The sequence below is a fragment of the Theropithecus gelada genome, chromosome 4 (genome assembly GCF_003255815.1).
Source record: "Theropithecus gelada isolate Dixy chromosome 4, Tgel_1.0, whole genome shotgun sequence".
Classification (NCBI taxonomy): domain Eukaryota; kingdom Metazoa; phylum Chordata; class Mammalia; order Primates; family Cercopithecidae; genus Theropithecus; species Theropithecus gelada.
This window is the reverse complement of record NC_037671.1, coordinates 161610067-161626657: the sequence shown is the minus strand read 5'-3', so window position 1 is coordinate 161626657 and position 16591 is coordinate 161610067. Positions and strand designations below refer to the sequence as shown.

Sequence of the window (16591 nt, the reverse complement as noted above, 5' to 3'; positions counted from 1 at the left end):
TTACTAACTGTTAAAATTTTGCCACATTTGTTTTATCTTTCTCTCTCTACACATATGCATATGAAGGAATATTTTTGCTGAACCATTTAAAAATAAACTGCAGACATCGTAACTTGTCTTTGTCATTTTGCTGGTTTTCAGCAATTTTGATCAGAAATATAAGAACATATTTACAGTGACATGACAACAAGAATAAAGTCTGAAGAATATATATGGGAATAAAAAATAAAATTCTGAGTGCCAGATATGGGCCAGGTACTATGGGAACAGCCTTGCATATATTGATATTTAAATATCATAACAGTACATCTTATGACTGAGGAAACAAAGGATCAGGGAGGTTAAGTCACTTTATAAGAGATCAAATATAACCAAATTACATTAATTATATATTAAGTAATATATAATTAAATTATAACATAGCTAGTAATGGCAAATTCAGGATTTTAAGCTGTATCTCTTTCTCTATTACATCATGCTGCCTCCTTATGAAATAATTTTTTCAACAAATGTGTGTGGGTAATACATAACAATTTAGGGGAAAATTTCTAAATAGGTTGAAATGAAGTAGAAGTGGTCACCTGGTAACAGGTTTTCTTTGTTTGTTTGTTTTTGTTTGTTTTTTTCAAGATAGGGTCTCACTCTGTTGCCCAGGCAGGAGTACAATGGCAAACATGGCTCACTGCAGCTTCCATCTGCTGGGCTCAAGAGATCCTCCTGCCTCAGCATCCCAAGTAGCTGAGATCACAGGTGTGTGCCACCATACCTGGCTAATGTTTTAATTTTGTAGAGGTAGGGTCTCATCATGTCATCCAGGCTGGTCTCAAACTCCTGGGCTCAAGAAATTTTCCCACCTTGGCCTCCCCAAGTGCTGGGAATACAGGCATAAGTCACTGCGCTTAGCCCCTCTGGGAACAGATTTGAATCAAATGCCCAAACATATTCAACTTTGTATGCTGTAACCATTATCCTGGTTCACGCTGCACCATATTCACTAGGTTCACTCTCCTACTTCACCTTCACAGTGCAATGAAAATTCCTATTCACAAAGCTCCTTAGTGACTGTAAGCAATATAATTATGTTATTAATGTAATGCTAGGTAACATATGAATGATTAATATCTTAACTCTCCCTAAAGTACTTACATTTTAAAATGGGAAACATTATTACCACTAGTATTCTCATTTAAAACATCTGCTATTTTTTTGAGCTCTTACTATGTGCCAGAGTATTTACAGATACTACTTCATTTAATCCTCTGAACATCCCAGCAAGGTAGATCACAGTTCATTTCCCATATTTCACAGCTAGTAAATAGAGGAGTCACCTTATCACTTCAAGTATGACTCACTCAAAGGTCTACATGCTCACCCCACTACGTAATAGATGTCTAATCTATAGAATGTTCCTAAATATCTCCAAAGAACAGGGATGTGGAGGGACAGAGCTGATTCTAGATAACTTCCTACGCCCAATTTGTACTTCTCTTTCACCTCCCAGGAGCAGAGGACAACAAAAGGCTAGATGGGGCTGCTTGCTCTTGCTGCTGTAAAATAAAAATTATTACCTCACCCTTGAAGACTAAAGCTGAAATGGCCTCAAGCCCAATGAGACAGCCTTCCGTCACCACCCATTCTAGCCTTAATAATGACAAACGTAGCAAACACTTACATAGTACTTACTATGTGCCAGCATTTGTGTATATTAGCTCTTCTGAAGCAGAAGCAGCTTTCCAGACCCTAAGGAAGGCCCTAACCCAAGCCCCAGTGTTAAGCTTGCCAACTGGGCAAGACTTTTCTTTATACGTCACAGAAAAAAAACAGGAATAGCTCTAGGAGTCCTTACACGGGTCCGAGGGACCAGCTTGCAACCCGTGGCATACCTGAGTAAGGAAACTGATGTAGTGGCAAAGGGTTGGCCTCATTGTTTACGGGTAGTGGCGCAGTAGCAGTCTTAGTATCTGAAGCAGTTAAAATGATACAGGGAAGAGATATTACTGTGTGGACATCTCATGATGTAAACGGCATACTCACTGCTAAAGGAGACTTGTGGCTGTCAGACAACCGTTTGCTTAAATATCAGGCTCTATTAATTGAAGGGCCAGTGCTGTGACTGCATACTTCAGCAACTCTTAACCCAGCCACGTTTCTTCCAGACAATGAAGAAAAGATAAAATATAACTGTCAACAGGTGATTGATCAAACCTACGCCACTCAAAGGGACCTTCTAGAGGTTCCCTTGACTGACGCCTACCTCAACTTGTATACGATGGAAGTTCCTTTGTAGAAAAAGGACTTTGAAAAGCGGGGTATGCAGTGGTCAGTGATAATGGAATACTTGAAAGTAACCCGCTCGCTCCAGGAACTAGCGTTCAGCTGGCAGAACTATCAGCCCTCACTCGGGCACTAGAATTAGGAGAAGGAAAAAGGGTATATATATATATACAGACTCTAAGTAGGCTTACCTAGTCCTCCATGCCCATACAGCAATATGGAGAGAAAGGCAATTCCTAACTTACGAGGGAACACTTATCAAACATCAGTAAGCCATTAGGAGATTATTATTAGCTGTACAGAAACCTAAAGAGGTGGCAGTCTTACACTGCTGGGGTCATCAGAAAGGAAAAGAAAGGGAAGTAGAAGGGAACTGCCAAGCGGCTATTGAAGCCAAAAGAGCCGCAAGGCAGGACCCTCCACTAGAAATGCTTATAGAAGGACCCCTAGTATGGGGTAATCCCCTCTGGGAAACCAAGCCCCAGTACTCAGCAAGAGAAATAGAAAGGGGAACCTCACGAGGACATAGTTTCCTCCCCTCAGGGTGGCTAGCCACGCAAGAAGGGAAAATACTTTTGCCTGCAGCTAACCAATGGAAATTACTTAAATCCCTTCACCAGACCTTTCACTTGGGTATTGATAGCACCTATCAGATGGCCAAATCATTATTTACCGGACCAGGCCTTTTCAAAACTATCAAGCAGATAGCCAGGGCCTGTGAATGTGCCAAAGAAATAATCCCCTGCACTGCAGGCCATACATTTCAATCCCTGTATCTTTAACCTCCTTGTTAGGTTTGTCTCTTCCAGAATCAAAGACGTAAAACTACAAATGTTTCTTCAAACGGAGCCCCAGATGCAGTCCATGACTAAGATCTACTGAGGACCCTTGGACCGGCCTGCTAGCCCATGCTCCAATGTTAATGACATCGAAGGCACCCCTCCCAAGGAAATCTCAACTGCACGACCCTTACTATGCCCCAATTCAGCAGGAAGCAGTTAGAGCAGTCGTCAGCCAACCTCCCCAACAGCACTTGGGTTTTCCTGTTGAGAGGGGGGACTGAGAGACAGGACTAGCTGGATTTCCTAGGCCGACTAAGAATCCCTAAGCCTAGCTGGGAAGGTGACCATATCCACTTTTAAACATGGGGCTTGCAACTTAGCTCACACCCCACCAATCAGGTAGTAAAAAGAGCTCACTAAAATGCTAACTAGGTAAAAACGGGAGGTAAAGAAATAGCCAGTCATCTATCACTTGAGAGCACAGGGGGAGGGACAATGTTTGGGATATAAACCCAGGCATTCGAGCCAGCAACGGCTACCCGCTTTGGGTCCCCTCCCATTTTATGGGAGCTGTTTTCACTCTATTAAATCTTGCAACTGCAAATAAATAAATAAAATAAAATAAAAAGCTTGTGTTACAAATATTAGCCATCCAGAGAATCTAAAGGTAGTATCTGTATAGTTATCAGTGCTAAAAATTAAACAGGTTATTGCTGGTCTTATATCTGAAATCTTTTCCTTCATGTTAAAATGGTTTTCTGACACTAAAAATATCATCAATCCAATCAGATTTAAAATTCTTCAGAGGATAAATTTAACTCATATCACGTGGAGTAAAAATCCACCAAAAACGCACCTTTTCTGACCTTTCCAATCAGTGGTCACCGCATTCAAATAATGAGACTAGACTCACATAGGCATTAGAACGATTAAAGTCTTATTCTTGACATGTGTTGAAAATTACAAATATACATACATGTAATATAGTCAAAAGTGAAGGGTTTTCAAATGATTTTGGCTTCCTTTTCTATTTATTTTTCTTGTTACAAGAAAGTCTTCAATAATCTTATATTGGAATACACAATCACTAGCCTCCAGTTACATTCAGTATGGAGCTGAAACAGTAATTTAGTAGCTACAATATATGTTAAAATTAAAATTATAATTCTAAAAAGATGATGTTGCTTTTATATACTGCCTGTGAAGCAATGCTCCACTTCATAGTTGGAAAATGTTCACCAATTTTTCAAGAAAAAGGAGAATGCCAGGTTTCTGGCTTGTTTGAATAGGGATAAGGTTCCCATTAACTGAGATAAATAACACAGATAAACAAGCAAAGAAGGAGTTCAGTGTGAGATTCCTGTTTGGACACTCAGGTGCCTGTGTTCAGATACAGCAGAATATGCAGGCCTAAGGCTCTCAAGAAAGGCCAGACCTGGAAGAAGGGGCTAGAATTATCATTTAGAATGGGCATGTACAAAAAAGTTCTAAACCAAAGGGAGATGACCAAGTTTAAGAGGAAGGGAAGGAGATTCTATCATGAACCCTAAGAAGGAAGGGTCAGAGGAGAGTAAAACAAATAAACAAAAAAGAACATGGAATCCCTAGGATAAGGAGTTTCCAGAAGGGAAGGTATGATCGACAGTGTAAAACAGAAAAAGGTTCAGCATGACAAATGCTGACAAGTGGACTAGATTTGGTTTTACAGAGGTCGCCAGTGGTTTTTGCCAGAGCAATTTCAGTAAAGAAGTAGGGACTGAAGCCAGTTGTGCCATTAGGAAGAACTGTAAGTGCCTATGCCTATAAACTTTCAAAGGTCTACAAAATGCCTGAGAGCTGAACATTTAAATTAAACTTTTAAAATAATTAAATTTAAAATTAATAAATTAACATTACTAATTGATAAACCTGGCACTCAGAAACATTTCATTCCACTTGGAAACAATTTCTAGGTTAGGGTTGTTTTTTTTTTTTACTTCACATGAATTCCTTAGCAAGCGTACTGATTGCCAAAAAATCATAATCAATCATAAGTGAGTTACTCAATGCAAATCACTTCAAAAGCAAAAGCCACAAATCTTTTCAAAATAATTAACCTTATTTAATCAGTGATGCGGATCCATTGTATAGGTTCAAGTGATCCAGGGTAAGACCTCCAACATAGAGTACCGTGGGACAGTGAAGACCTTAAAATGGCCCTGGTGAATGGAAGCTTATGGGGACACTAAAAGCTTGGCTAAGAAAAAAAGAGAGATGTAAGAGAGGAGTTAAAGTCAAATGCAGGATGAAGGAAAATGTTACAGGCTGAGGAAAAAGTCACCAGAGATTTGGACACTAAAGATATAGAGAGATATGGGGGGAGAACAGGTCGCTTCACGGCGTAAAGTCCTGAAGAAAACAAGTATGAGGGATCAACAGCATGCATGTCTAAGGGTTCTAAATAACAGGAGGAATGAAGAGGTACAGATTTAGAGAAAATCCGCAGGCCTAGAAATTAAGATAATTTGTGCTTGAGTCCCAGAATTATTATTATTATTTTAAAGGTAAGATCTTTTGCTGAATGTGCAGGGAATAGGGTTGGGAAGATGGCTTTAGAAGAGAGGCAAAGGGCCAGGAGTGGCGGCTCACGCCTATAATCCCAGCACTTTGGGAGGCTGTGGTGGGCAGATCGCTTGAGGTCAGTTCCAGACCAGCCTGACCAATATGGTAAAACCACGTCTCTACTAAACATACAAAGATTAGCTGGGGGTGGTGGTGTGTGCCTGTAGTCCTAGATAGTCAGGAGGCTAAGGTGGGAGAATCACTTGAACCTTGGAGGTGGAGGTTACAATGAGCCAAGATCGCACAAGTACACTGCAGCCTGGGTGACAGTGAGACTGTCTCAAAAAAAAAAAAAAAAGAAGAAGAAGAAGAGAGGGAAAAGCAATTAAGAATTATCACAGTATTTTTAAGAATGTCTTCTCATACAATTCTTGTAATCACCCTGTGAGCTTGTGAGCACAGATGTCACTAGTTGCCATATTACATATTAATAAAAGAAACCTGGACTCTAAGTTATACAGGATCATTGCTTTCAAATATCTTTTAAACTTTATGTTTAACTTACGTTAAAGATATCCTATTATTGAACCATAAATCTCAATTTTCCCAAGTGCTTACAAACATAGCTACAACACCTTTGATCTGGTCTCAGGACCATGACCTAAGCCACCTCCCTCACCAGGGGCACTAAATACCTATTCCCCCTCCCCCGTCCATGCTCAGAGACTCAGCACTTAACAGTGGAGAGAAAAGTAAGGATTCTGAGCATGGTTTGATACTCCCAAGATTTTCAGAAATGCAGTTCACATCCAGTCTTAACGAACATTCCTGTGACAAACTTACATCTACAAAAGTAAGGCATTTTCCCACAGGGTGTTTAGGGGAACTTAAATACATAAAACAGGGAGTGGTCAGTCAGTACGATTAAGATCATAATGACAATTCTGAGAAGAAAGTCTCAGAAGTCATTAGATTTTTCTCTTTAATCAGAAACAAAGCACCAAATGGATTTAAGATGTCCCAATTAAAACTGTTAAGAATACCAAATATGAGATCACCCAAAGATTAATGTCTCATCTCAGTTTATGCTTTCTTCCCAGAGAGATGTTCGAATTCCAAGATCCTGTATGTGGAAATCTTTTTCAACCCATGAGTGACAATATGTAAGAGAAGATTCCAAGTTCTCTCTTCATCCTGCTTAACCCATCTGGTGGATCTGACATTACTGGCCATTCACACCTGGTTGAAAGCCCCTCCTCCCACAGCTTCTGTGACTATTGCATGCTCTAAGGTTTCCTCCTGTTCCTGGTGGGCTGCTCCTTCCTGCTTTCCAACACGAATTCCCTCCTGAAGGAAGGAATTTTTTGTTCTTTCTGTACACTTATCTCCCTTTGGCCTATTCATTCTTATGGACTGAACTATCAGTAAGTAAATGGTGTCCAAATCTACATGCACAGCCTTCACTTCCAGTCAGTGATCTAGCTCCACAGTTCCAGTTTCTTCCTTTCTGTTGTGTTGCCATTAGTTGGTTCCCAAGTTGAAAAATCTATAATCACTACTTATTATTTTATATAGAATACTAAAAACAAACAAACAAAAGCCTGGTTATAGTACACTTTTGAAAGCTGGGAGCCTCCATGTGATTATGCTTCCCAGTTGTCTGCCTGCTTGTATTGAATGAATCAAGAAAACCAAGTTAAGGCATGAAATGCATCCCAAGGCTTTGTAATTTATTCTGTTGGAAGTACATTTTATACAAACAAAGTTATATAGACTGGGCCATATCTAATACGGACTCAGAAGTGAGGAGAGAGGAGATTTGGGTAGTCTAGGCAATGAGGCTGTGTAAATCCAAAACTGTTACTGTATTCTTCAAAAACCAATACAGAACGACAAAGAGAACAAATAAAACTACACAAACCTCAGGTCTTCCACACATCCAAACTTCAAATTAACTGTAAGAAGAAAAATCAAAACAGAATCCTTATGAGCTTGCCTCCCTGTTCCAGCTGCAAGCCTGTGTGAATGGCAAGGGCAGTTTGGGGAACACTGAATGGTACAGAGAGGGCAGGAGCTAGGATTAGGTCTACCGCTGACATAAAACCATCATGAGAAAGAGAAAGTGCATCCTATGAGTGAAAATACTGGAAAAAGGCATAATAAAGATTAGATTACAGATTTTAAAGTACACTGGATACAGGGAGGTGATCTTGGAAAGCTGGTAGTTTAGGGGGGAAAGGAAATTAAAAGGCAGGAAAGGGGCCAACCTCAAACCATCAACCCTGTCCACAGATATAAAGAGACAAAAACATTCTTTATTTATTTTTAAAAACACACATACACATATAAATGGTTACAAGAATTCCAACAATTAATCTGACAAAAACTTCCCTCAAAAAAAAAAAAAAAAAAAAAAAAAAGCGAAGTAGAAAACCGTAACATATCCTAAACTGAATCAAGTATCTTCAAGCAAGCACTTGGGGACATGGAAGAAAAAAAACCAACAAAACCCTTGATTAGGAACTCAAAAACAAAGAAAAGAAGTGGACAAAAACAGAAAGAACTGAAACAGACCTGAATGAACTCAAGAAAGAAATACAAGAAAAAAGGCACAATCATTTCACAAATAAACATAGAATTACATTGGGGCCCAAGAAGAACAGATTCACACAAAAGCATAACAAGGGCATTGAAGACAACAGGAAAACGACCAAGAAAATGAAAATGAGATAAAGAAAGAAAGAAGGAAAAATTATCAGAGAGAAAGTATCTGATACAGAACACAGGTAAAGGAGAGTCTTTTTATACATAATGGGAGTTCCATAGAAAATTAAACAATTAAGTAGAACTATTATTTAAAATTATAATCCAAAAAACTTTCTGGGAATAAAAGAGGACCCCAATCTATACACTTAAAGAGCTCACTGAGCCTGCAACAAGAAAAACTAAAATGCAACAAGGGTTCTTTTTCCGCCCAGGGGTCTTGAGGAGGAGGGAGGGGGTTGGTGGGGGGGGGCGGGGCGGGGAGTGTGCCAAACAACTTACAACTACAAGAAAATTAGACTGGCATCAGAATTCTCAAAAACGACATGGAAAACAAGGTAAAAACATAGTAGCATTTTCAAAAACCTCAAAGAAAGAAATGTAAATCAAGGGGTTTATATTCAGCTAAACTATCCTCCAAGTAGGAAAACTACAGAAAAATAGTTTTAAACATACGAGAGTTCATGAGAATTCTATGCCTATCAGTCCCTCTTGAGAAATCTACGGCATTTCCTCAAGATAAACTGCATCAGATAATGGGGGAAACTCAGGCAAAAAAAAATTGATAATGAGTATTTAATATATTTAATTATACATTTAAGACTAAAACAAAGGTAGAAACCAAGTAAAAATATATTATATGCTACGTGCTATATGTTACATGTTGCATGTTCTAACAAAGCATAAATGAAACAAAATTTGATGGAAAAGGGAAAAATAAAAAGGGAAAGTAGAACAAGTTCACTGGTTATTATATAAGAAATAGGAGGGATTTCACAAAAATATAATGAAAAACTTACAAGGCAATAAATGGTTTTTTTTAAGAAAACTTTTGAAGACATTTAAAAAGTTGTAACACCAAAGGCAACCACTAAAACAAACACATAAAAACTTACCTAAATGTCAAAAAAAATCTTAAGTCAAAGAAAAAAACCAAAACAACAGAAAAACACATCACACACAGAAACATAGCAAATAAAATACAAATAATAATCATAACATATGACACATTCGATGCTAAATATTTTTATCAAGAAATATGAAAGAGTTAAACTTACATATTCTAATAAAAAGACTATTTGTTCACTAAGCAAGATCCTAATATATGCTCTATACAAAGACATCCTAGAACAAAATGGTTCAACAAAATTGTTTAAAAATAAAGGTATGGGGGTTCAACATACACAAATCAATAAACGTAACCCATCACATAAATAGAACCAATGACAAAAACCCCATGATTATCTCAATAAATGCACAACCGGCTTTTAATAAAATTCAACACCCTTCATGCTAAAAACTCTCAATAAACTACATATTGAAGGAACGTATCTCAAAATAATAAGAGCTACTCATGACAAACCCACAGCCAATATCATACTGAATGGGCAAGAGCTGGAAGCATTCCCTTTGAAAATCGGCACAAGACAAGGATGCCCTCTCTCACCTCTCCTATTCAACACAGTGTTGGAAGTTCTGGCCAGGGCAATCAGGCAAGAGAAAGGAATAAATGCTATTCATATAGGAAGAGAGGAAGTCAAATCATCTGTGTTTGCACATAACATGTTTGTATATTTAGAAAAACCCCATTGTCTCAGTCCCAAGTCTCCTTAAGCTGATAAGCAACTTCAGCAAAGTCTCAGAATACAAAATCAATGTGCAAAAACCACAAGCATTCCTATACACCAATAACAGACAAACAGAGAGCCAAATGACACGTGAATTCCCATTCACAAATGCTACAAAGGGAATAAAATATCTAGGCCAGGAACACAACTTACAAGGGATGTGAAGGACCTCTTCAAGGAGAACCACAAACCACTGCTCAAGGAAGTCAGAGAGGACACAAACAAATGGAAAAACATTCCATGCTCATGGATGGGAAGAATCAATATTGTGAAAACAGCCATACTGCCCGAAGTAATGTACAGATTCAATGCTATCCTCATCAAACTACCACTGACTTTCTTCACAGAATTAGAAAAAAAAATACTACTTTAAATTTCATATGGAACAAAAAAAGAGCCCATATAGCCAAGACAATCCTACAAAGCTGGAGGCATCATGCTACCTGACTTCATACTATCCTACAAGGCTACAGTAACCAAAACAGCATGGTACTGGGGCCAAAACAGATATATAGACCAAGGGAACAGAACAGGGGCCTCAGAAATAACGCCACACACCTACAACCATCTGATCTTTGACAAACCCAACGAAAACAAGCAATGGGGGAAGGTTTCCCTATTTAATAAATGGTGTTGGGTAAACCAGCTAGCCATATGCAGAAAACTGAAACTGGACCACTTCCTTATACCTTATACAAAAATTAACTCAAGATGGATTAAAGACTTAAATGTAAAACCCAAAACCATAAAAACCCTAGAAGAAAACCTAGGCAATACCATTCAGGACATAGGCCTGGGCAAAGACTTCATGACTAAAACACCAAAACCAATGGCAACAAAAGCCAAAATTGACAAACGGGATCTAATTAAACTAAAGAGCTTCTGTACAGCAAAACAAACTATCATCAGAGTGAACAGGCAACCTACAGAATGTGAGAAAATTTTTGCAATCTATCCATCTCACAAAGGGCTAATATCCAGAATCGACAAGGAACTCAAACAAATTTACAAGAAAAAACAACCCCATCAAAAAGTGGGTGAAGGATATGAACAGACACTTCTCAAAAGAAGATATTAATGTGGTCAACAAACATATGAAAAAAAGCTCATCATCACTGGTCATTAGAGAAATGCAAATCAAAACCACAATGAGATACCACCTCACAACAGTTAGAATGGTGATCACTAAAAAGTCAGGAAATAACAGATGCTAGAGAGAATGTGGAGAAATACGAAGGCTTTTACACTGTTTGTGGGAGTATAAATTAGTTCAACCATTGTGGGAGACAGTGTGGTGATTCCTCAAGGATCTAGAACCAGAAATACCATTTGATCTAGAACCAGCAATCCCATTACTGGGTATATACCCAAAGGATTATAAATCATTCTACAATAAAGACACATACAATAAAGACACGTATGTTTATTGCAGCACTGTTCACAATAGCAAAGACTTGGAACCAACCCAAATGCCCATCAATGATACACTGGATAAAGAAAATGTGGCACATATACACCATGGAATACTATACAGCCATAAAAAATTATCGATAGAGTTCATGTCCTTTGCAGGGGCACGGATGAAGCTGTAGACCATCATTCTCAGCAAACTAACACAGGAACAGAAAACCAAACACTGCATGTTCTCACTCATAAGTGGGAGTTGAACAATGAGATTACATGGACACAGGGAGAGGAATATCACACATCGGGGCCTTTCAGGGGGTGGGGGACTAGAGGAGGGATAACATTAGGAGAAATACCTAATGTAGATGACTGGTTGATGGGTGCAGCAAACCACCATAGCATGTATATACCTATGTAACAAATCTGCACATTCTGCACATATATCCCAGAACTTAAAGTATAATTTAAAAAAAAAATTTAAAGAATTGAAAATATGATAAAACAAAAACAAAATAAAGGTATGGGGGAAAGTATATCTGGAAAGTAAATACAATATGAAAGCGAGGGCAATGATTCTGATATCAGACAAGGCATAACTGAAACAAAAAGCATTAACTGTGACAAAGAAGGATATTCTTTAATGCTAAAAGTCTCAATTCGCCATATACATTATAATATCTACACACCAGAAACACAGCATCTGTTTCTATAAAGTTAAAACTACAAAAGATGCAGGGAGATGTAGAAGCCTGCTAATGATAGGAGATTTTAACACACCACTCTCAGTAACATACCATTCTCAGACTAAGTGGACCAATAATAAGAAAGGATACAGAAAGCCAAACAACATAATCAATTTGTAAGCTTATAATTACATACTGAACTTAACAGCCTGAAAATGGAGAATATACATTATTCTCAACTGCAAATGAAACATTAACAAAAACTGATCATTTATTAGGTTCCACTTCCCCCAAATGTCAATATGTTCCATAAAATTGAATGACTAAAATAGTATTCTCTGATTTTAATGCAATAAAACTAGAAATTATTAACAAATTTTTTTAAGTTAAAAGGCATTTTCATATGGAAACTAAGTAATTTACTATTATACAACTCTTGGAAGAAAAGGCAAGTAAAACAGAACTTACAAAAATTTTTAAATGATAATGAAAACATTATATATCAGAATCTATGGGCTATAGTTTGAATAACAACCAGAAAAAAATTTATAGCCTTAAACACTTTATTAACAAAATGAAAGAATACAAATAAATTCCCACCTCAAGAAGCTGAAAAAAAGAACAACAAAAAGAAAGTACCAAAAAGGAAATAATAAAAATAAAAGCAGTGATTAATTTTAAAAAGCAGTTGTGTTTTTTTTTTTTTTTTGAGATGGAGTTTTGCTCTTGTTGCCCAGGCTAGAGTGCAATGGCACAATCTTGGCTCACTGCAACCTCTGCTACCTGGATTCAAGCAATTCTCCTGCCTCAGCCTCCCCAGTAGCAGGGATTATAGGCATGCACCACCATGCCCAATTAATTTTGTATTTTTAGTAGAGATGGGGTTTCACCATGTTGGTCAGGCTGGTCTTGAACTCCTGACCTGAGGTGGTCCACCCACCTCAGCCTCCCAAAGTGCTGGGATTACAGGCATGAGCCACTGCACCTGGCTGAAAAAAGTAGTTCTAATTAATAAATTAAAATTCTGCCTGCTGAAGAAAAATAACAAAATAAACATACCACTAGATAGTCAAAGAACTCATAAAGATACAAAATCAGAAATAACAATAGTAAAACAACCAACAAAAGAGAAGAAATCCTACAACATTCCTTCACAGACTTTTTTTTTTTTTAGGCAAAGTCTCACTCTGTCACCCAGGCTGGAGTGCAGTGGCACGATTTCAGCTCACTGCAATCTCTGCCTCATGGGTTCAAGCAATTCTGCCTCAGTCTCCCAAGTAGCTGGGATTACAGGCACCTGCCATCACGCCTGGCTAATTTTTCTATTTTTAGTACAAACTGGGTTTCACTATGTTGGCCAGATGGGTCGTGAACACTTAACCTCAGGTGATCTGCCCATCTCGGCCTCCCAAAGTGCTGGGGATACAGGCACGAGCCACTGTGTCCACCCACTTTACAGACACGTCTACAAATAAATTTGAAAACCTACAAGCAAGGGACAATTTCCAAACTTGATCCCATTAGAGACACAAAGTTTAAACAGACTCATTTCCATAAAAGAAATGAAGTTATCAAGAAAGTACTCCACAAAAAGCACCATGCTTCACTAGTTTCGCAGAGCAATCCTACCAAGGATTCAAAGACCAAACAGTCTCAATGCCGTACAAGTTGTTCCAGAGCTTTGGAAACAAAGGAAAATTTCTTACTTCTTTTTTATGAAGCAAGTAAAATACAGACACATAAACAAAAGGAAAAAAGAAAGAAAACGGCAACTAATATCACCTTTGATTACTGATGCAGAAGCTTTAAATAAAATATTAGCAAACACAATTCAACATCATGGTGAGAAAATGATACACAAAGAGCATGAGAGACTTACTCTAGGAATGCAAGGTTGGTTCAATCCATTAATATAGTACATCATAGCCACATCTCTAAGAAGAAAAATCATGATTATCTCCATAAATGCTGGGCAAAAAAAGCCTTCAACAAAACTTAAGATCCATTTCTGATTAAAAAAAAAAAAAAAACTCAAGAAAATAGGAATTCATGCATACTTTCTTAGTATGACAAACAAATAAACATATATAATTTGCATTACAGTCAGAATCTTATTTTTAATAGAGAAACACTAAAGGCATTTGCACTTGTATCATGAATCAGACATTCTCTGTAAACTATTTAGCACTGTGTTAGTGGTATTTGTGGAGGCAATTTTAAGAAAAATCAATTAGAGGCATCAGAATTGGAAATGAAGGTGCAGAACCACCTTTACTTGCAGGTGATATGATCATACACCTGGAAAACCCTAATGAATCAATGATCTTTAGATGGCAGAGAAACAGGTACTCTCAAACATTGCTGCTGAGTATCAAAATTGGCATATTCCTTATGGATGGGAATTCAGTAACATCTAACAAAACTACATGTGTTTACCTTTTAACTCAGCAATCCCACTTCTAGGAATACCGGACATTAATTCTCCAGTAACACAAAGCTATCATTCACTGTGGCACTGTTTATTTACAAAACATTGAAAACAAGCTAAATCTCCATAGATAGGAGAGCAGGCAAATAAATTACAGTACATCCACACAATGGTGTATTATGCAGAATGAGAATGATCTCTTTGATATAGAAAGATTTCCAGGATATATTTTAAGTGAAAAATGCAAAATTTAAAGGAGTATGTATCCAAAGTACCCCACTCTTTGTGTAAGAAAGGGGGAAATGAGAAAATATGTATCTGTCTATGTATATGAGTGAGACTAGTTACCTATAGAGTATGGAACAGAATAAAACAGAAAGGCTGAGGAAATAGAAGGGGGAAAATGACACCTTTCTGAATATATCTTTATGTACATCTTGACTTTTGAAACCATGTCAATGTTTTGCCTAGACAAAATCAACAAGGACGGGAGGAAAACCCTAAAATTGAATACAAACAGAAACAAAGGAATCAAACCATGTTTCAAGTGAATAACATAACCACACTCTAACAGAGAAGAGGAGAATTAACCTAAGTAACTTCTGAATATAGTATTTGAACTAAAGACAAAAAAACTCTAAGCAAGTGCTGAGCTCTAATCAGTAAGATTCTTTTTTTCAAAGGTATGGCTTTGCAATTCTGAAACTACTTTCTAAGCATTACAGGGTTTAACACATAAGAAAATATATTGTGAATAAAATGGAAGTCAAGAGTTACAAATCTGGAAAGAGAAAATAAATCCTGTGTGGTGTGGCACTGTAACTAGAAGTATAAATAGAGACACACACCCACACACACTCTTATCTAGATACCCATGCACATATATACACATATATGTTCATATATCTACATTCACAAAAAATCATACATTCATGTTCATTGTTTTTTTCACCTAAGCAATCTTCCTTAAGACTCATATAATTAGACCTGAAGAAATGAAATTTCCAAATTTCGAAATCTAAATTTCGAAGATATTGGCTATGCAATCCATAGTGTAGGAAAGTGTTACCATAGGAACATCTATTAGAAAAGAGGGCTTTTAAACAGAATAGCCAGGCTAATACTTGAAGAGAAAAAATTTACTCATATATGTGACTGGATCATGAAAACAGGAAAAATATAATAATAATCCTAGTAAATATTTAAATGTACCCATCTCAGATTATTTTCATGTTAGTAAGAGTAATCACATTATATTTTATAAAAGTTGCAAAGATGCAAATGTTATCTGGTATTTCAAAAGGAAATGTATTAAAAACCACTGTACCTTACAGTAAAATCATACGAGCAAGAGGCCAGCACAGAAGCATGAAACGGCGAAAACTAAAAAAAAAAAAAGAAAAGAAAAAAACCCTTTTTGAAGTCAGCTGTGATAATAATACTGCTTTCTAAGATCATTCCATAAACATTATAATAAATTTAAGTTGAGTCAGAGCTGTCACTTAAAATTATGCTTTTCCAAAGCATATATGCTTTAATTTGAGGCCAAAATCTTCTGGCCTTTTAAGTATCCATCTTCGGGAAAAATATTTTTATATTCTCCAAAGAAAATTATCCCTCAAGCTTTTTAGAACTTACTTAGAACAAAATATTCCCAAAATGTTGCTATTCTGGAAAAATTAAATACAATTTCATACTGGCTATCCAAAAATGATTCTTATAGGCAAGGTGCGGTGGCTCCCACCTGTAATCCCAGCACTTTGGGAGGCTGAGGAGGGCAGATAACCTCAGGTCAGGAGTTCAAGACCAGCCTGGCCAACATGGTTTAATAGAAACCCTGTCTCTACTAAAAATACAAAAATTAGTCAGGCATGGTGGCATATGCCTGTAATCTCAGTTATTCGGGAAGCTGAAGCAGGTGAATTGCTTGAACCCAGGCGGTGGAGGCTGCAGTGAGCTGAGATCATGCCACTGCACTCCAGCCTGGGTGACAGAGAGACTCTGGCTCAAAAAAACCAAAAACTGTTACAAACAAACAAAAATGATTCTTACAAATATAAGGGATTTAATTATATAATAGTACAA

General features: G+C 37.3%; 1 protein-coding gene across 1 annotated transcript in view; it reads right to left on the bottom strand.

The window, feature by feature from the left end:
* PEX7 (peroxisomal biogenesis factor 7) overlaps positions 1 to 16591 on the bottom strand; it is a 93166-nt gene that overhangs the window by 29281 nt on the left and 47294 nt on the right. Inside the window, exon 8 of the mRNA XM_025382887.1 lies at positions 15834 to 15889. Coding sequence (XP_025238672.1) covers positions 15834 to 15889 — 56 coding nt within the window. The remainder of the gene's footprint in view (positions 1 to 15833; positions 15890 to 16591) is intronic.